The sequence below is a fragment of the Chenopodium album genome, chromosome 24 (genome assembly GCF_948465745.1).
Source record: "Chenopodium album chromosome 24, dcCheAlbu1.1, whole genome shotgun sequence".
NCBI lineage: Eukaryota > Viridiplantae > Streptophyta > Magnoliopsida > Caryophyllales > Amaranthaceae > Chenopodium > Chenopodium album.
The window spans coordinates 30,030,153-30,052,312 of NC_137857.1; the positions used below are offsets into that span (position 1 = coordinate 30,030,153).

The following is a 22,160-nucleotide window of genomic DNA, read 5'->3' on the forward strand; positions in this document are numbered from 1 at the left end:
CAACCCACCAATTTCATCCATCATCCACCAGAGCAACCCCAACTGCTACAGTAACAGCAGCCGCACCACCACAGCCCAAACCAGCCACGCAATCACACCTCAATTCTACAACCATCACCCAATTGCAGCCGCACCACCACCTTCACGCGCAGCCGCAACAACAACCCAATTATCCCCTGCTCCAATTCACCTCGCAACAGCCCCTGCTCACCCTCACCAACACCAGCAGCCACCCAAACCAAACCAAAATCACCACAGCAGCCCCTCACCAACACCATCGTCAACATCCAGCAACAATTAAGCAATTCGGCCCCTCAATTAAGCAAAATTTACTCACAATTTGCATAATCATTAACCAAATTTCACGAAATAAGGTTAGTCCAATTGCGCAAAATACCAGCCATACATGATTCAATTATTCGTTACCAAGAAAAACTAAAGTAGCTCGATTGAAATTTCAGAAAAGGATCCAAATAAGCCTTAATTAAGCACACATAATTGAACCCAATCTCGACAAAACGGAATTCTAGCACCACGATTTCACTAATCAAAAGCATGAGTAAAAACCTATATATATCAAAAGCAAATTTAAGCTTATGAATTAGAAAACAAACCTTAAATTGATGATTAGTGGAGAACGTAAACTGCACTACAATAGAGATATAGCGCACGAAAATAGCGATAAATTTGATATTTTTTTATGAAGAGTAGTAAAGAGAAGAGTATGTAAAGAGAAATAGCAATAAACTGCACTACAAAAAGGAGTTATAGTTTTTTTTTTTTTTTTTTTTGGCGGCAACAACTTTATTATTCTAAGGGGTTTCTTTAATTCTTTCTTAATAAATTAAAAAAAAAAAAGTAGCGACAACCGTGTTAGTTGCAATAGTAGTGCAATTTTTAGAAAAAAATGATTTCAAAATTATTAACATTGGCAACTACAATTTAGTCGCAAATTATTATAAGAGTGTCGTAAATTAGCGACTGCATAGCAACTATTATAAAATCGGTTGCAATTTTTTGCGACTACTCGTCTATTTCAGTTGCAAAAATACTTTTAGCGACTGATTATTATGGTAGTCGCAAAAATCAGTCGCTAATTAGTGACCGCATAGCAACTACTGCAAGATCGGTTGCAAAATTTGCAACTACTCATCTTTTTCAGTCGCAAAAATATTTTTTGCGACTAATTAATATGGTAGTCGCAAAAATCAGTTGCTAATTTCCCTTTTTCTTGTAGTGATGCATTGACGTGCAGCCTAGGTTGCATGGACGTGCTATGATGCGCACGGTCGTGCAAAGTCTCTAGACCAGATGCTGTAGTGTAGATACCCATTTGTGTCTCCCCAAAACCAAACCCAGTGATGAATGCCTTTCACGTCAAACCATAATCGAATGAGGTGGAAGTGTGGAAAGTCAAGTGTTGCGGTTTAGTTTTTATTAAAAATTCTCTTCTCTCTGTTTTTGAAAACAACCTTATTTTATTGAAAATAGTCAATCCAGTTTAGTTTCGTCCATAATAAGGGTTCAATAATGGTGTAGTTGGATGGGGCTTGAAAAGACCTTTCCAACGATATATTATAAGCCCAATTCCGAAGAATAATGAGGAAGTTATTGCCAAACTCTTTGTGGAGCTTGAAAAAAACCAAAGCCAGAAACGAATGGAAGGTAATATCACAATAACAAGTAACTTGATTTCTCTCTTTTACGGGAATGAAATTCATGATTGGTAGCAGACTATGAACCCCAAATAATATGGGAGCAGCGCACAAATTTAAAATTTTGAATGTAATGAGTTCAAAACCCATCACAGACCTGAAAACACTAAAAAAAACTCCAATTATAAAAATTAGAGCCAACTAACAACGAATAAAACACCCAACCTTCCACTCGAACACTCGCAAACCTAACATATGAAGAGCCATCAACAAATGACTTTCACCCAAGTTGTTCTTCAAGGAAAACCCACAACCCAGGAAGCATAAGCCAAAACTAACTACAACAAGTAAGGAGAGTAACATCTCCAAATCCCAGACAAGAAAAAAAGGCGAAGGGCAAGGCACTTTGCCCTCCCACCACCCAAAACCTAGAGTCTAACCCAAAATTACTTTCCGTTACCAAATCAAGATTGGACAAGCCCACCATAGCTATCCAACCAAAAACCAAGCAGGGACACAATACAAAGAAAAAAAACAAGCCAACAAAACCAAAAGGTGAGACAACCAAACATGGGCGGATCTAGGGGGGTTCAAGGGGGTTCATAGAACCCACAGATTTTTTGGAAAAAAATTATAAGTTTTAATTTTTTTTTCTTTAACAAAAAAAAAAAAAAACAGGGTTAAAAGAAATTTTGTGAGGTAAATAATTTGTTGAGTAAGTTTGGCGCATTGGTTAGAGCTAAAAGTTAGAGCAGCGAGATACTTATAAGTCCTAGGATTCTTACTATCCCCATTTTTAGGTTTTTTTTTTTTTTTTCCAAATTTCAAACAAAATAACATTAAAAAACAATGTTTATTGGGGACTTGGGATTTTTGTTTCATGTGAAGTATAATTTTTGCAATAGAATTATACTTTAAAAGTAGTAGATTTATAAAAGTAGTAATGTTGTAACTAGTATAGACTTTAAAATTGAAAATAACAATTATTATATTGTTTATTTTGTGTATTATTGTAGATTGTAGAGCTTTTGTTACCAACTTAGAGTCTTTTTGGTTGTTTTCAAAAAAAATAAAAAAAAAATCTTTTTTGAAACGTTCCGAGAATTTGCAAAAGTCCACTACTAGTTCTTCACCTAGTTCAAGGAATCCTCCGATAGAAGAAGATATTTTGTCTCCTATTGATGATGCGGATATTGAGTCGCCAAATTTGAACTTATGTATTGAATATTTAACTAATATATTATCATCGGTTTTTTTTTTAGATTCCTGGATACGCCACTGCAACCAAACACGTAGCAGGAACTTAAACTGAAAACTAACATATTAGGGCTTGTTTGACATCATTTTTGGTTTTCAGTTTCCTGTTTTTTTTAAAATTAAAAATCAAAAACAGGAAACAAGAAAAAGGTGTTTCCACTTTTCTGCTGTCAGTTTTCAAAATTATCATGATTTTAATAAGTCTAATAATTTTTGATTCATTATGTGACATATATAATATACTTTTAAAAAATAAAAAACCAAAAAACAAAAAACCACAGCGATGCCAAACGAACCCTTAGCTTCTGAATAAGAACTATGGAGAACGAAGACTTTCAAAGCCAAAACTGGGCAAATCAATACTAGCCAAAACCAAAGAAGAAACCAGAACAAAGAATTTCAAAATCGATCGCAAGAAATCTATAAAACCCTAACCCTAACTTCACCAATTACCGTCGCAATTTCCTTTTGTCCAACAATTCCCTGACTGCGGCGTTAGAGTTAGCCCAAGACCCCTAAAAAGGTCAATTTTGTCCCTTGAACAAACGAATCTTTATAAGCGGAGAACCGAGTTAGAAGCTAAACGGAGTTAGAAGCTCTTCGTGGAGCTTGGTTCTGCTTCAACTTCACCACGCCAGAACTTAGAGTGTAGAAAACTAGAGAAAAAAGGAAAGGAAACTCGTCGGAGAACCGACCGCGGTGCCGGAACTCCGGTGAGTTCTAGGTTTCAGGGGTATGGGGTTTTCTGTTTTGATTTTTGAGAGGAGAGAGAACAGAGAGTTTGTCTTGGGACAATAAAGATGCAATCTAGCATTGATTTTTTAAGGATCTTAGTGGGTTATGTTCTAAATCGATCCTATGAGTGAAATACTACCTCCGTTACATATTATTTGCAGCGATTAGACATTTTCCCTCTCTATTTTATGTCAAATCGTTGCAAATAATGTGTAACGGAGGTAGTACTTAAATGTGGCTTAACGTGCTGGAAATTAACAGCGCACATGTCCAAAAAGGTCTGCCAAAAATGTGTAGTCTGTATACAATTATGCATTTTTAACTTATATGAGTATAAAGTTTAAATATGAGAAAGAATGAGAAATTATACAGTAAATCCAACATTTGAATGGACAAAGTTAACTACATCATATATATATCACTTATTGTGTCTTCTTTAAGTATATATGTCTTCTATAGCCAGAGTAATTCACCTGGGAAGCATCTCACTAATGGTGATTTGATTTTGATCAGAAAATGGTTTTGACTCACTAGTATTGCTCGTTGATGTCGTTGATTGTACACTTAATCTTGACAAAAGAGATGATTCAGTACTACTACTATTGTAAAAAATTCGAGGGTGTGGTGGTGTTGGCATTGTGTTGGTGGTTGTATCGTTGTTGAGCAAATGAACAACCGTTGACATGGTCGGTCTCCCATTAGTGTTCTCTTGTGCACACCATAAGCCTAGATGAATGCATCTCAACACTTCTACACTCGAGTAAGTATCCTTCAATGTCGAGTCCATGAAATCCAAGGGTTTTTCTTCATCCAAACTTCTCCAAGCCTAATACACATTTAAATTGTGGCTATATTAGGGCAAATTATATATGTAATGTTTTTTACTTTTTAACATAATAAATGAGTATAAACTACTCTAAACTTAGGAAACAAAATAAACTCGTGTTCATACTCACATAAGACAAGAGGTCTCCATCGCCTTGTTGGTGGAATTTTGTACTAATCTTCTTGCCACTTACAATCTCCAAAACCAACACACCAAAGCTGTATACATCTGATTTTACGGAAAATTGCCCATGCATTGCATATTCTGGAGCCATATAACCACTACAACAAAATATATATGTTAGTTTGTATACAGTGTTAATTAAACTTAAATAATGTGGTTACAATCAGTTTGATAAAGGAAGACGCGAACAAAAAAGACATAGAACAAAAAGACTTACTATGTTCCAACAACTCTGCTAGTGTCATCCACTGTTTGTTCAACCTTGAAGATTCTTGCTAAACCAAAATCTGCAATTTTTGGGTTCATATTTGCATCGAGCAAAATATTTCCAGATTTTAGGTCACGGTGGATGATTCTTGGCCGTGAGTCTTCGTGAAGGTAAAGCAATCCCCTAGCAATGCCCCTTATAATTTCGTAGCGTGTAGACCAATTAAGTTCTCCTTGCTTTAGCGCATCTACCAATTTAAGAATGATACATAATCTTTCATGTGTTATTAATTAGAATTATTAGTAATAAGTAATGTTTCAACCATAGAGTAGTTACTATGATCATTCAAATATCATATAGTACGTACAATTGGCTACACAACAGGACAATAAAATTGAAAATCAGGGTAATAAAGATCCGCTAATTAGCAATAATGGGGAAAACATTATTAAAGTTGTCAATTTAGCTTATGGAAAATTTGCAAATTGCAGCCATTTGAAACTTGTATTTTGTAAATTGAAGCCATTTAAAAAAAATTGCAAATTGCAGCCCAAAAGTTGTTATAAGTTGTAAATTACAACCCAATTCAATTTTTTCATTGGTTTGGGTGTCGAGAGGCTATTTTTAGCCTTTAAGGGCTCAAATTGAGCTCGAAATTGGCGAAAAAATTAACGTCAGTGCCTTGTATTTATTAGGAAAAAATAATTGTTCACAAATTGATACATTTTTGTTACGTAAAACGAGGCACTTATGTTATTTTTTGCCAATTCCGAGCTAAATTCGTTCCCTTAAGACCTAAAGTAATGACCCCTAAAACCTTAAACGAACATTTTTCGACACGCAAACCGATGAAAAAATTGAATTAAGCTGCAATTTACAATTTATAACAACTTTTGAGCTGCAATTTGCAAAATACAAGTTTTAAATGGCTGCAATTTGCATAATTTGTAATCATCAAGACCAATAAATCAAAAGTGAACTTACCAAATAGGAAGTAGTTTAAGCTTTTGTTTGGAACAAATTCATACACAAGTAACTTCTCTTCTCCTGCCAAGCAAAATCCCAAAAGTTTAACCAGATTTCTATGTTGAAGATTGGCAATTAACACCACTTCGTTCTTAAATTCTTCCACTCCTTGCCCTGAAATCTTTGATAGCCTTTTAACTGCTATTTCTTGTCCGTTCGCCAAAGTTCCCTACGATAAAGGCAATCATATATCAAAATAAAAATGTATCACAATAGAAATTTAAACAATGATGATTTGATAAAAGTTCTTATTGTTGAAAATCTAGTAGAATAAACCTCACAAAGTAACAGAAAGACTCTTACGAATGGAGCAAAAAAAAAATACTACTTACAAACATATTAGGTTTATGATAAACAAGTTTAAGCTGCACCCATCATAAATGTCCACTTTATACGACCAAGTAGGTTTCACCTCAAAATCATATCACAATAAAAGGAGTATCTCCTTAGCCGTATAAAGTGAACATAACTTTCTCTTTTCTCAATGCAGGATACACTTCCCAACATTTTTACACTCTTTCAATAATTTTCACTCACATGTGGATCAGATTTTTTAATGGGCCCAACAATTTATTAATTAACAAAAAAAGACTAGTAACAGAGACGACAATTATTGAATCTCGTCTGCTTTACTAATCTTCACGACTTTCCTTACAAAATTACAAAAATATATGAAGTATGTTCGTATTCATTTCGATCAAATTGATGGTTACTTTAATAAAATAAGAAAAATGAAAACTTATTTTAGAGGAAGGTCACAATCGATTGATTACCTTATAGACACTACCAAAGCCTCCTTGACCAAGTATTTGGTTATTTGAAAAGTTGTTTGTAGCAGCTTCAAGTGTCTTAAGATCGAACATTAAGGATTCTACAGTTGTCAAATCTCCTAGCACTGTAGCAATGACCATTTGAAACATAGTGAATATACATGTTTGGTACGACTCTAGTCTCTAAGAAAGAAAATGGAATGGAAACGAATAATAGGGAGAAGCAATTATCATTATTTGTTATACTTGTACTCACTCTATTTTTAAATACTTGCTTCATTTCTCCATTCGTAATATTTTAGGAGAAATTGGAGAAATTAATAAAATATATAGGCAGTGGGGTTGTGGAAAATTTTTTAAAAAAAAAAAAAAATTGTTAAAAGCAAAACTATTTGAGAGAATTGAAGGAAAAAAAAATATGAAATTAATAAAATATGATTTATGTTAGGTCTACTAGATTAAAAAAAATGAGTTAAATATTGTAAAAGTTTTCTAAATAAGAAAATGAAACAAGTATTTTAAAACAGTAGAAAATAAAAAATGGAGCAAGTATATAAAAACAGAAGAAGTATTTTGTTTTTTTTTTTTTTTTTTTTTTTTTTTTTTTTTTTTGGTAAATTAGAATGGAGTGAGTATGAATTTGAAAATATAAGAAGAATGGTGACGAAACGATTAAAAATGATCTTACCATTTTTAACATCGGGAGAAGAGTGCTTCTTTGCTTTCTTTTTAAAGAAACAAATGCCGGCGGTAATTATTATTCCTAAAACTACAATTGTTACAATGACTGCAACCACTATTTTCTTTGTTGATGATGCTTTCTTTTCTGCAGATTGAGAAGTATAGTAAATAAAAATCATCAGTAATTTCAATTGGTTTAACATGCATGGCAATCAAAGATTTTACAAAAGTTGAGAAATAGTACTTCCTTATCTTTGGAAAATTTGAAACATTTTAACTTCTTACACCAGTCATATGGAAAATTCTACTATGGTCCACTTTATTTGGACCATCACTATACTAAATTATCATTGGTCGATTATTTATTTATTTTTTTTACCTTGGTCAAACCTTATTTTTAGTTACTTCCACTATTTGCTTTTTTAATTCTTTCTTTATTTTCCAAAATTTAATTACTGATGTTACGAAAATCATTTTAATTACATTTTCAAAATTTAATTATTAAAATCAGATTTTAATAAAATAAAAAAAAGGATTAAATAAAAAAACGATTAAATCAAAATCAAAATCAAAAAATTGTTCATCAATATTCTTCATAGTTCATCAATGTTTTTCAAGTTTTTACATTCATGGATGAGGTTAAACACAAACACATGATCTATGTCCATTAAATTCACTCGCGCATCGAAAACGAATAACAATATTGACCGATTTTAAAAGCAAATGCGAATTTTTAAGATATCAAAAAGTTATAGTCGTTGCGAATTGGGGCAGCGATTTAAATCCCTAAATAATAGGTTTGGATTGTACTAAATCAATCAAAGTTTGCAAAAACGGTGATTTTATGGAATTGAAATAACAAATTTTAAGTTTTACGATAATCGGGGTTTATCATGAACATCTGGAAAAGAAATTGCATCATTATTTTTTCGAAACGTTGTTTGATCCAAAAAAACGAAAATCGAAATTGAAATCTTGTTTGTGTAAAATGTTTTACCAAAATAAAGGATCACACAAACTTTTAAATAAAACGGATGTTCAGTAAATTACTGAACATCCGTTATAAAGTGACAATAAAATGTGCAAAAGTTACACTAAAACGCACAAAAGTTATCCTGACATATATAAGAGTTATTTATGCTTCATTGATAAATTTGACAAAAGTGACACTAAATTTGACAAAAGTAACACTAAACCTGACAAAAGTGTACCCGATGTACAGTAAATTACTGAAAACCGGATGTATACAAAAGTTTTCCTAAACTTTTAAATAAAACGGATGTTCAGTAAATTACTGAACATCCGTTATAAAGTGACAATAAAATACGCAAAAGTTACCCTAAAACGCATAAAAGTTACCTTGATATATATGAGTTATTTATGCTTCATTGATAAATTTGACAAAAGTGACACTAAATTTGACAAAAGTGATACTAAATCTGACAAAAGTGTACCCGATGTACAGTAAATTACTGAAAACCGGGTGTATACAAAAGTTTTCTATAAAGGATAGGACATTACCTGTTATGAAAATTGTTATTATTAAAAACATATGACACTAAGATCTTTTGGACATTATCAATTACTGATTTATAACTCACTAATATCTTGTTATCTTCTTAATTCGGTAATCTACGTTCTTCAAGATAATCTGATAAGAAAACGTATGATTTTTCTTCAAAACGCTATTTGATCCAAAAAAAAAAGGAGACCGAATTACAAATTGTATTTGTGTTTAAGGAATTTACCCACATACACATATAACATTACCTATTATATACATTTTAAATATTGAACGATTATGACCATACCGTCCATACGTTATGTTAGAAATAACCAATTATTTTAAAGTACTTTACGACCTTTGCAAAATATTTGTATCTAAACATGTACAAAAATTAAAATGAATCTATTTTAATGATAATATATAAAAAAAAAAAATTATGGAATCAATATCTTTTAGGATATCTTTTAACATTAGAAATATTATTTAAAAAACATTTCAATCACCAATTATAATAAGGATAGTTTCCTAATTCCTTATCTTATTATTATTGTATAAAAGATTTTAAAATCAGTATAATTTTCAAATTTCAAAAGATTATATTCTAATATTTTCTAAATATTAGAATATATATCTTACTGATTCTATCGACATATACTATGATTTTGTAAAATTATTGATTTTTATCACGCCTAGAATTATGGTAATATATATCTTTAATAATGCAATATGGAATGTTTGATAAACAATACTGTAAAATGAATTTAAAAAAGGATAAAATTAAAAAATAGAATATTAATAAATCTTAGGATAATAGCTGATTTACTTTCCCTCAAATTTTAGATTTTCCTGAGATTTTGTTATTTCTTGACGCAATGTGTTTAATAGAATATTGACAAAATCTTAGGATAAAAACTTACATACTTTTCCTCAAAAAAAAGATAAAATTAGGAAAATACCATAATTTGATTAAGGTTTATGATTTTAAATCTATCTTATTTTTTTTTAAAGGAAACACTTTAAGTCTTTCTTTTGTAAAATAAGATCAGATTTTTTTTTTTTTTTTTTTTGAAATGCTTATCGTAAAATAAAATCAAATTGTTGGTTTCCCTCAACTCCACGTCATAAAAAATCTTAAAGTTGGAATTTTTACAATATTCAAAATACATATGGTCATTCGTCAAACTCAATAAACTTTATTTTTTAGGTTATTACCAAAGTACACATAAGTTAAAACCTGAACTATAAACAGATCATAAAATTCTCAATTGTGTTCTACGTATCAAACAAGTTTTATGAGAAGAAAATTAAAAAAAAAAAAAAAATTGTGTCTTCTTCCTCTAATCAATTTGCTCATTATATATCTTTGTATCCTTAAATTGTGTCTTCTACCTTTGATCGATTTGCTCATTATATAGGTTTGGACATTAATTTTTTTTGTTTGGTTTGCGTAATTTGAAATTTAAACCATCTTAATTTCTATAAGGTAAAAAAAAAACCATATTTTTAAAGCAATCAAAATTGAAATTTAGATTAACAATGGAATGTGTTAGATTTAAGATCTATTTTAATAATATTGCCTATATGATGGCTGATAATTGCCTATTTTTAGGAAATATTGTTACTAAATGATACATAAGTTATCCTATATAAATTGTCATCCAAATCTTTTTCAAATATTCTATTAGAATATATAACGTACTATTTAGTAAATAAATCAATGATATACAATAGTGTTGTTATCAGTTATTTTTTATGACAAATAAAATATAGACTATAAATTAAAAATAAAACTAAACTAATCAAAAAAAGATACTCGTGGAGTCATAGTACTAACCATTGGGTAAAAACTAGATACAAAAAATCACATTTAACATGTAACGCTAGCTATTTTGACAAATAGAAAAAGAATATTTTCGATTATCATTAATATAACTAAAATACGTGTATAAACAAAGTAGAAGCACGATTAATCCTAATTATAAGGAATACAACTAGCAATAGTAGCATGTATTTAGCCTAAATATAAGGGGTTGAATATTGGCTTTCCTAATTTATAAATACAAAGATATATTTACTATATTTAACAATTTGTCATTGTATTCTTTCAAAAAAAAAAAAAAAAGTTTTCCATGTAGTTGCTCATCTCCACTTTTTTTTTTTCATTTGGTTATTATATGGGATTCGTCCAACATTACGATATGACATTACTTATATAGTTAGAATTGGTCTCAATCTCCTTAATTATTGTAAAATTATAATAATAACCGAAGACAGTTCATCATTTTAATTAATAAAGGTGGTTTGATTGAGAGTTAATTTAATTTTAAGGAATATACATATAGAAATCAAACCACAATAGCTGATATATAAGCGATCAATGATACCAAACTTGGTATATGTACATTGTGACTTGGCTAGTGAATGAGGATTGAGGGCCACGATCCTATTTTCTATCAATTAAGAAAGATTTATGGATATTAATGCATGCACAGTATGAACTAATAATTGTGTTTTATAGGTAATGTCCTATTAGCATTTGGGTTAATGCCTTATATGCAAACAGAATTGAAAATTATATCTTTTTTTTTTCGGATCAAAGTATTCCAAAATAAAAAACGTTGTCTTCTTCAATTTGCTCACAAACCCAGATTTTGAAAAATTGTTATTTTTTTTATTTTCGCATACATATAATGACCGATTTTGCATCCCTTGTTTACGATTAAATCTAATTAACATTTATTGTTTTAGGATTAAAAACAATCCCAGATTCATACATGAATCCAAATTTTGAATGATTCTTCACATATAATATGTAAATCGATGCATATTTTCAATTTTCATTGATGTGCGGGTGTATTTACGGGACAAAGATTACCATAATGGTGGTTAATCTCATCCATGAATGAACAAACTTGAAGAACAATGATGAATAATGAAGAAGATTGATGAACAATTTTTTGATTTTGATTTTTTAATTTTAATTTAATGTTATTTTTTTATTTAATTAAAAACTGATTTTAATATATAAATTTTGAAAATCATAAAATAATTTTCAGAAATTAGGTAATTATATTTTGAAAAATAAAAATTGAATTAAAAAAGGAAAATACTAAAAATAGTGTTTGACCAAGGTTAAAAAAAATAAAAAATTTGGCCAATGATAATTCAGTATAGTGATGGTCCAAATAAAGTGGACCATAGTAGAAACATCCCCAGTCATATACTACTTCAGTCTCTTTTTGTGATTCATATATTGACTTTATTTAATGGAAAATTTTACCTTATATTCTCATTAATTAATAGGGGTATATAAAAATATAGTCATGTTAAATATTGTTATATTTCTCGTCAAAAAAAAAGTTGTTATATTCATCTCAACATATGATTTTAAAATATTAAATTTTAATAAAAGAAATTAATACATTATTATAAATATATATGCTCAAAAGTAAACCTTAAACAATATTAAAGTCAAAACAAGAATAGCATAATGAGATGGAGGATATATTAATTCTTGCAAGATTAAAAGTAGTTATTATCATACGAAGTCAAAGGAAAGTTTTGCAATGGCTACAATAAAATTGTAGTCACCATAAAAATGAAATCTACACCCTTGATTATCATTATGTAAATTGGGACCGTTGATTTAAGTTGACCATAAAAATACCTACAAAAATAAATTTCTTTAATTGTTTTCCTTAATTCTTCTACTCCATTGATGATTTTCTCCAAAAAAGTATGAATAACAAAATAATCCACTTAATTAACATGAAATCATCAATTAACTAGTGCAAAAATGAAAGGAAGAATTATGTAGAGCAATAATTAATTATTATGAACTGTATATTATCCATGTATGTAGTTCGGGATCGTGTAAAACTATCCAATCTGTAAAATTGAATTGTATTCCGTTTTTTTCAAGGTTAGTCACCAATTTTCCATTGATATAAATTGGTTATAATTTAATCTAATCCAATCCATGATAATTGCTCCTGCATATACCTTTTTAAATGAGATTTAGGCTGAAGGTTGAATGCTTGGAACTGCATCAATGGCAGCGAGACGAGCGATTATGTTTTCAGTTTTTTTTTTTTAAATATAAAATAAATAAATTTTTAAATATTTATAATTTAGAAGTGAAATATACTGATGGACAAGAGTAATCATTAATATTTAAATGGTTAAGATTAAAAGTAGTTACAATGACTACTTTTTTTATGTAGCCATTGAATAGAGTTCCAAGTATAAAATATTTTAAATAATTATTAATAAAAAGTTTTATAATGGTTAACTACTTGGCCCTCTTTGTGTAGCCCATTTTTCTTTTGAAGCTCTCCATAAAGAATGCTCTATACTACGAATGTACATAAGGAGGACCACCACTTTAGTTTAAGTCCTATCTAAGCTACCATTGTTCTCTTTTATTAATTTCATTTACTTAAAACTTAATAAAGTGAAGTACGTCTATATGGGGCAAACAATTAGGTGCAGTGGGTGGCTTGGGTGGGGGCCCGGCCCGGGGTAGGGGTGAGTGGAGGAAGGACGGAATTAAAAGAGTATCAATAGTTAAAGAATACATTGACAGGTCTGTTAAATTTGATTGTATCAATTATTTTGAAATAAAAGGAGTAGATCATAACCATAGGTGCACAACAAGCCCTATACAACACTCTAACAAACTAGTTAGCCTGTGTAAAATTAAAGAACAACATACCTCGATTTTTTGTCACGGTACTTGTTGGGGGAGGAGCCATGCTTCTTGGTGAATTTGAAGTATGGGTAAACTGATAAGCCTCGTACCTAAGAATACAACTAGGCATCAGCAATATTCCTCCCACGCGACTCATTTGATTTAGTTGAGCTCTAGCTGTACTGAAGCACTTGGTGCAATTCTCCGTTGATAAGTCGGGAGTACATTGAGCCATAGTGAATACATTCGTAGTCATAGGTGAATACCATACCTCATTCATTTCGTACATCTTACTCGACGTATTAGAAGCTGCGTTCGTTGTTACCTCATCCAATGAATTATTGATCAACGTAATCCAATCTTGTACTTTGTTTGTGACTTTATTTTCATTGAATAATGCTTGCGAAGGTTGTTCTTGTAAAAGAGAGAAAAAGGATTGGTTAGAGTATTGAATCATGCAAGGTTCCTTCCATAGTATTGCTTGTGTTGCCCTTGGACACATAGTTTTTATTTGGTTGCTTGCCATTTGAATGCATTCTTGACACTCGTTGGGGTGCAAATCACCCCGACACAAGGCAAGGCCGTAAACAGGATCTTGATTGTCTAGACCTTGCTTGTGCTTAAGCAAACCATTTTTGGCACTAGAAACTCGAGATACCAAACTAGACAAGAGTTGATTGAAATTGGTTTCGAACGTGCTATTAAGATCGTACAATGACGAGTTATAGCAGTCGGATACATTGAAGTTTATGGTTATTGGAAAAGAAGCAGTAGAGGTACCAAGCAAAGATAGTATCATAAACGAGACGAGCAACATGGTGATGAGTTGAAAAAAAGCACTGAATCATCATGAATTACGTTGTTGTTGTAAAATATCTTCAATCTATTGACGTTGAATTTTCAAAGTATGCGTGCTAGTGCTTGTGAAATGTGAAGGACTTTCTTGCCAACCAGCAATTTAGTGCCGTAGTGCTGATCGAAAGTGTGGAACTACTTTTGGCATTAATGTCAACGTTTTTTTAAAAAAAAACTGTCATTGACAAAGTCATCACAAATATTCTCGATACTTTCTTTTTTAAATCGTTTTTAGGAATTTTACTGTTTTTGCGTAATCTTATTAGGTTCGTCTCAAAATATATTCATATAAACTTATTATAATTTATCTACAATAAAACTTCAGCAATATAAGGTAGGAAATTTTGACAATTATCACCTTTTGTTATATCCATTTTAGCAATTACCACTTTGGTTTTTTTTTTTTTTTTTTTTTTTTTTTTTTTTTTTTTTTTTTTTTTTTTTGAAAATTACCACCTTCTATTTTCAAAAACATCAAAAGTTACCATCTTTTTGCCCCCAACTACAACGTGACGTCATTTTGGGCCCATTTTTTCCCTTCCCTCCCTATTTCCTTCACATTTCTCATTCCTATTTGGATTCTCATCTCCCCTTTCACTTTTTTTCCCCTAAACCACTAATAATTGTTTGCCAATTTTGATTTGGAGGAGTGAATTGAAGTGTTTTTGATTGTTTGGGGGGAAAAAGTGAAAGAAGGCATGAGAATCGAGTTAGGAATGATAATTGTGAGGGAAATAGGGAGGAAAGGGAAAGAATGAGCCCAAAATGATGTCATGTGGTAGTTGGGAGGCAAGAAGGTGGTAACTTTTGATATTTTTGAAAATAAAAGGTGGTAATTGCTAAAATGGACATAATAGAAGGTGGTAATTCTCAAAATTTCCTATAAGTTATATACAGATACAGTATGTGCATTGTCAAATGTAAAATTTCGCAAATAAAAAAACGGAGAAAGTACTTCATAATATTCTAGTACAAAATACCCTTTGAAATTGATACATATGATACTAATTGCATAAACCAACAAAATAAATTTAATACATTTTCATTACTTTCATTATTGTCTCCATTAGAAAACAAAATATAATATCTTTGTAATTATTTTCAATGTACTTTACACATGAAGACATGATTTTAAACTTCCTTTATAATTTATTATGCGTATTAAGATATGTGATATATAAGATACAGCCACTTAATAATTGTATAGTTCGAGGAAGAATTTCCTAAATTCTAAAAAAGTCATACTTTCCGTCTTACATTAGTTTTTACAGTATCTTTTTAATTTCAAATTTGTTTTAAGATTATTTAAAAGGGCCAAAGTGGTAGGACAAATTACATTTAAAAAAAAATTGAAAAGACATCACTTCCCCCCTAGTCTATAATTGTTTGCTCCATTGTCAATTTTTACTTCATTAACTTTTGTTCAATGAAACTGTTAGGAGCCAAAATGGAATGGTCTAATGCCTTTATAGTTTTATGTGAATATAAGTTGTGATCCCGTGATGAAATATAAATGACGCAATATTTTACGCCTTTTTTTATATGATATATGGGCAAATAATTAGAGATTAAAACTTTTGTTAATGAAAGTTCGACTCACTTTGCAAAACTCCAATGATCATTGCGCGATCTCTAATGATCATCTTTGATTAGTGTTTAACTTAAAGGTTCCATCCCAAAACCATATAAAGTGTTTAACTCTTTCTTTTCCTTTTGCAAAATTTAAAGGTTCCATCCCAAAACCATATGGCAATAGGAGGTGTACCTTCTTAGCCTTATAAAGTGTTTAACTCTTTCTTTCTCAACCAATGTGGGACATTTACATGTGGTGATACACTTCAACATTATAAAAAAAACGGAGGGAGTAGGACTCTCAAATATATTAAAAATATTTTACTTTAAAATTGTTATTTTCATATAGGAGAATGTTCTAATGTTGACGCATACATTATTTTTATACAAGTATATATATATATAATGTCGTTGTCTATTTTGAAATCAAAAGCTTTTCAAACATGAAAGGATGAATAAGCTAGGAATTCACTCCTGATGTTTCACTTTCACGATTTTCCATTTTCCAAACCTTCTTCTATTTTGATTATATATATCCAGGGTGTCTAGAAATTATCATCCTCTTTCTAAAACTAAATTAAGTATTTTGGAGTTAGTCAAGCAAATGATGTCATACTTGAACAATAATGAACATTATCTTACTTTGATGATCAAAGACTCCAATTATTATTCTATTTATTTATTTATTAATTTATTATTGTAATTTATTCTTCTTGCATCTTAATCCAGCATTCACTTGTTCAATATTCTTGCAAATTTGAATAAATTAATTGTTGCAGCTTTCTACTAAGCTAATAAGTTTATTTATTAATTTATTATTGTAATTTACTCTTTTTCTATTACTGTTTCTAAGTTTGTCAATGGTGCTTGTTTTCTACCATAATTATAATATTGCTTAATCATGTACCTATAACTTTTGGATAACCGGTACGGTCTAAGAGCCTTGAAAATTTTAACGTAAAAATAAAAGTTATATAGTTAGGTTTAAGATAATGTGATTAATCAAAACAAACCAACTTAGTTCAAATTAAAACATGTTTTTAGGTCAAAATGTTGCATACGGTGCTAATTTGCTAAAGAAAATTCGAAACATGTCATCTTTCGATTGAAATAGATAAACATCTCCAGATCCATTTCTTTTTGTTTGTTGGCCGTTATATGGAATAGTGTTGAATTTTCATAGAACAGGATTTCAAGTTACATTTATTCTAAAACTCGAGGACAAATAATCTTTAAGATATCAAACATGCACCCTTAATTAGGTATTGTTCAATGTTAATAATGCACGGTTTCAAAGCTTTGAAAGAACCATATACATTTCTCCAAAAGGAATGGAATTGAAAATTTAATTCATGTATTATATGCAAGCAAGTTAAGCTAGAAAAAACATAAATATAACGTCGTAGGGCTGGTTTTTGGTCCTACAACTAAGGTCTCAATTCGGGTGATCAAATTAAATTTTGGTTGACCTATGGGTTGGGTTTGTGTGGTTAGGACAAGATTATCCATCTAACTTGTCTCGATTTGGGTCATGTTAATTTCAGGTTAAGATCTGTCGAGCCAAGGTCGAGTTAACTTCAATTGTTGTTACGTATTCGGTTAGGATAAGTTTGAATCGATTTAAAATGGCCGGGTTAAACCGGGTTAATTTCAGGTTGGATGACTTTGATTTGGGATGATTTCGGTTTAGTTAATTTATGTGCAATTAATAACTTTGCTTAAGTTTGATAAGGATAAAAGTAACTCCGTGTTTGGTCACTTACAACTCAGATTTTTTTTTTTTCCCTCGAGTTTTAGTAAGTTTGGCCTGGCGGGGTTGATCACTAAATTCAATATTCAAATAAAGTAATCATTTTTAAAATAGAGTATTTTTTAAGTTAGGTCACTATATAAGGTCTTTTATGTGTCATTTTTCATTTGTGTCATTAACACTTATGGATTATAAATTTTGTCATCATTAGATTAGTTCTTGTGTCTTTTTTATTATTAACCCAAATTAAATTAATGATTTATCATACCTCATAAATGAGACTATGAGTAATGAACTAATGATAGATTAATATATGATTGTCACATATTGATTAAATAAAACTTGACTATAGTAAACACATCAAATCAATTAAATTAAAGAAATTTATGTAGTACAAAGTATTTTATATTTTATTGCATTACAAATAAAAAATTGATATGCAAATAGTTGACCCTTACAAAAGAGAGACTTTAAATTAATGGAACAAAAAATTACATGAATAGAATAAATTGTGTTTTAAGAAAAAAAAAAAAGGAAGGTCAATGATAGGTTAGATTTTAATTTACGGCTATTTCACCAAATGTCACTGAGCATTTTGATAATTCACCAAATGCCATCAAGGTTTTCAAAATTCACTTAATGTCACCTAGTTTTCAAAAAAGTCACCAAGTTCCATAAATGAGTAACGGTCGTTAAGTCTATTAGTCATTAGGGTTTAATCATGACACGTGTCATGATATGATTGGTTCATTTTAATTGTTTATTATAATTAATCAAATAATATTTTTGTTCTCAATTTTGTGACGAAAATTATTCAGATAAAGTTTTGGGAGTTATTTTGAACCTTTATGGAATCGAATTAAACTCGAAATTGGCAAAAAAAAAAAAAAAAAACTTAAATGCACTGTTTTGTGTGTCGAAAAATATCTCGATTAACGATTCATTATTTTTTAACCACGAAAATTAATCAGGTAAGGTTTGGAAGTCATTTTGACCCTTTATGGATCAAAATTAAACTCGAAATAGGCAAAAAAAAAAAAAAAAAAAAAAAAAAAAAAAAAGTAAATACCCCATTTTGTGTGCCAAGAAATATCTCAATTTGTGTGTCGTTTTTTTAAATATTTAAATTGTCCAGGTAAGATTTTGACGGACATTTGGGCCCTCTATGGGTCCTAAATAAGCTCGGAATTGGCAAAAAAAATAATGTTAAAGCCCTATATTGCGTGTTAAGTTCGCAATATTTTTACCGTAAAGATTGCAAAATGGGGCATTTACGTTAATTTTTTGCCAAATATGAGCTTAAATTAGACCCTTAAAGGGTCAAAATAACCCCCTAAACCTTAGCCGGTCAATTTTAATGGTTAAAAAAAATGACATGCTATTCGAGATATTTCTTAACACACAAGACGAGGCATTTACTTTATTTTTTTTTCCAATTCCAAGCTTAATTTGAACCCATAAAGAGTCAAAATAGCCTCCAAATCCTTACACGATTAATTTTCATGGTTCAAAAATAATGACTCACTAATCGATTTATTTTTCGACACACAAAATGGGGCATTTACGTTTTGCCAATTTCGAGCTTAATTTGAGCCCAAAAAGGGTCAAAATAACCCCTAAAACTTTACCCGAACAAAAAAATTACTAAAATAAACCAATCATATCATGACATGTGTCATGATTAAATCCTAATGACTAATGGAGTTCACGACCATTAGTCATTAATGACACTCGGTGAATATTTTGAAAACTCGATTGCATTTGGTGAATTTTGAAAACCTTGATGGCATTTGGTGAATTATAAAAATAGCCGTTTAATTTATGTTTGCTGGTTTGAATTAAATGTCAGAGTTAAAATCAGATTGGATAAAATCAGCTCAGGATAATATTAGGTCGAGTATTTGTCATGTAAATTTCTGGTCAGATTAAAATTAGGTGGCGTCAAACCAGTTCATTTTGAACTCAAATTAAGTCAAATTGATTTCGGGTTGAGTTCTAATCAGGTTAAATCAGTGCAGGTTAAGTTCCGAACGTGTCAAAATCGAATTCGGATTATATTCAAATTAAGTTAGAATCCTGAATTTCTCGAGTCGGATCAGTTCGGTTAAAATTTTAAACGTAGGTATCAGGTATGGTTTTTCTCTAGTCAGGTTGGTTTTGGGACTATTAATATTTATGTCATTATGTGATATTTATGTGGGATTAGCCAGTGATATGAGACTATTTTATATAATACAAATACAAGTAAAGTAGTGTCCACATATATCTCTAGCATATTTTTGTTTCATGTCATGGACTCATGGTTAACCAAAAATGCCTAATGAGGTTTGAACTAAAGACCTCATTGAATGAAGACCAACTTTTTTTTAATACTTGCTCCGTTTCTCCATGTGCGGAAAAATTGGAGAAAGTAGGAAAATATGGAGGTAGTGGAGTAGTTGAGAGAATAAAAAATTGTACAAGGAATCCGCTAAGTGGGTCCATAACGACACGTGTCATGTTATTATTAGCCCAAAAAAATTAAAAAAATAAAAAAATAAAAAAAGGAAAAACCTAAACTACCCAGCCACCACCCCCGCGCCACCACCTCCATCCCCCCACCTCACCGCACCCCTCCCCGAACCCACCAGCCGCGTCGCACCACCACACCCTACCCACCGGAACCCTTCCCCTCCCTTTCCCGCAACTGCCTCGCCCCCAAAAACCACCAAACCCAAAACCCTAAAAACTCAACCTCCATTTTTCTCTCTCCTCCGCCATGGGAAACTCAACCTTAGTACCAGAAATTGATGAAAAATTGTGAGGTCGAGTACGAATATCGAAGGTGTAAGGCTTCTGGAGCCATGGAATTCGGACATGAGTACCTTCGCCGAGAACTCCGCGAATACGGTTGAAGATGACGGCCCTTTCGCCGCCGTCGACGGTGTAGAGGGAGTAATTGGCACCGACGCCGAAAGCTGTTTTAGCGACGCTGTTGAGGGTGTTGGCGGCTTACTGGCTTCCCATGGCAGAGGAGAGAGAAAAATGGAGGTTGAGTTTTTTGGGTTTTGGGTTTGGTGGTTTTTGGGGGCGAGGCGGTTGCGGGAAAGGGAGGGGAAGGGTTCCGGTGGGTAGGGGGTGGTGGTGCGACGCGGCTGGTGGTTTCGGGGAAGGGTGCGGTGAGGTGGGGGGAAGGGGGTGGTGGCTGGGTAGTTTAGATTTTTCCTTTTTTTTTATTTTTTTTTATTTTTTTTTTAATTTTTTCGGGCCAATAATAACACGACACGTGTCGTTATGGACTCACTTAACAGATTCCGATAAGTGGTAGTAAAACTTAAAAAAAGGGCAAGTGTTAGGTAGCAAAATAAAATAAAAGTTTTGATAGGTAGCAAAAGTGAAATTGATGTATTTGTGAGATAGCAAAAGTCAAATTTTCCTAAAAACTATAATTGAGCAATTTTATCAATATGAAATCACGACACGTAAAATGAGCCATTTTTTGGCATGCAAACTGTTAAATTTTCACACATTTTGACCCCATATTTAACCCTTAAAAGCCAAAATAGTCTTCCCAAAATATGAGCAAATTCATTATTTTTTGGGCATGCAAAAAATTTGAAAGGATGGAAAGTTATTGATTGGGCCAACAATCAACTTCAAAAAAATCAATTTTGTTTTGTAATTTTAAAGGTAATATTTGTAAATAAATACATAATTACAATCAAAATTATATTTTAAGGGAAAAATATAAAGAAAAGAGTTATATTGTAACACATTTTGTTACTTAATTAGCCCTCATAAAAATTTATTACTCTAAAAATCATACAGTTTTGTTTTTATACAATCCTAAAAAATAGTCATAAGAACTTAAATCTTAACACTATTTGTATGTTAACAAGAACTTATAATATAAAAAATTGGATGGATTATTTCAATATTGCTAAAACCAAGGCGAGTACATATGGAAATCATATCTCACCATTCAAAAACAACAAAGTAATTTTATTTTATGGAAATTAAAAAATAATGTTTACCAAAATAAAAATATAGCACAAATAAAAATGGCAAGCCATTGACATACATTGCAATTGGTTTATGATTTTATTTAATTAGCAGGTAAAAAAATTTAAACTATTGACCATACTCTTTGTTAGAGTTGTAATTGTGTACTGAAAGCAATTAAAAAAAATATTGAGATTTAGACATATAAATAGAAGATAAATGATGAAAAGATGAATCCTAAGAAAGTGAATGAACCCACAATATTTAGCATGCATGGGAAAAATTCACAAAAAAAAAAAAAAAAAAAAAAAAAAAAAAAAAAAAAAAAAAAAAAAAAAAAAACCAACGACTTATCTGAACATCAGAAGATAATCCGCTACATGAAAATATGAAGATATAAACATTATAAAGTAACCAAATATATTAAGAGAGAATATTACATATATTGATTCTCAACTATTAGG

At 30.8% G+C, this 22,160-nt stretch overlaps 1 protein-coding gene across 1 annotated transcript; it reads right to left on the reverse strand.

Moving 5' to 3' along the window:
• Nucleotides 1–3,993: 3,993 nt before the first annotated feature.
• Nucleotides 3,994–14,353, reverse strand: LOC145612476 (cysteine-rich receptor-like protein kinase 15). Its single transcript, XM_081667841.1, has 7 exons — nucleotides 13,563–14,353; nucleotides 7,349–7,486; nucleotides 6,664–6,785; nucleotides 5,849–6,059; nucleotides 4,874–5,111; nucleotides 4,604–4,754; nucleotides 3,994–4,473 (listed from the first exon to the last, which is right to left on the reverse strand). The coding sequence occupies exons 1-7, from the start codon at nucleotides 14,335–14,337 to the stop codon at nucleotides 4,117–4,119; spliced, it is 1,992 nt and encodes a 663-aa protein (XP_081523967.1). The 5' UTR covers nucleotides 14,338–14,353; the 3' UTR covers nucleotides 3,994–4,116.
• Between the last annotated feature and the right edge of the window lie 7,807 nt (nucleotides 14,354–22,160).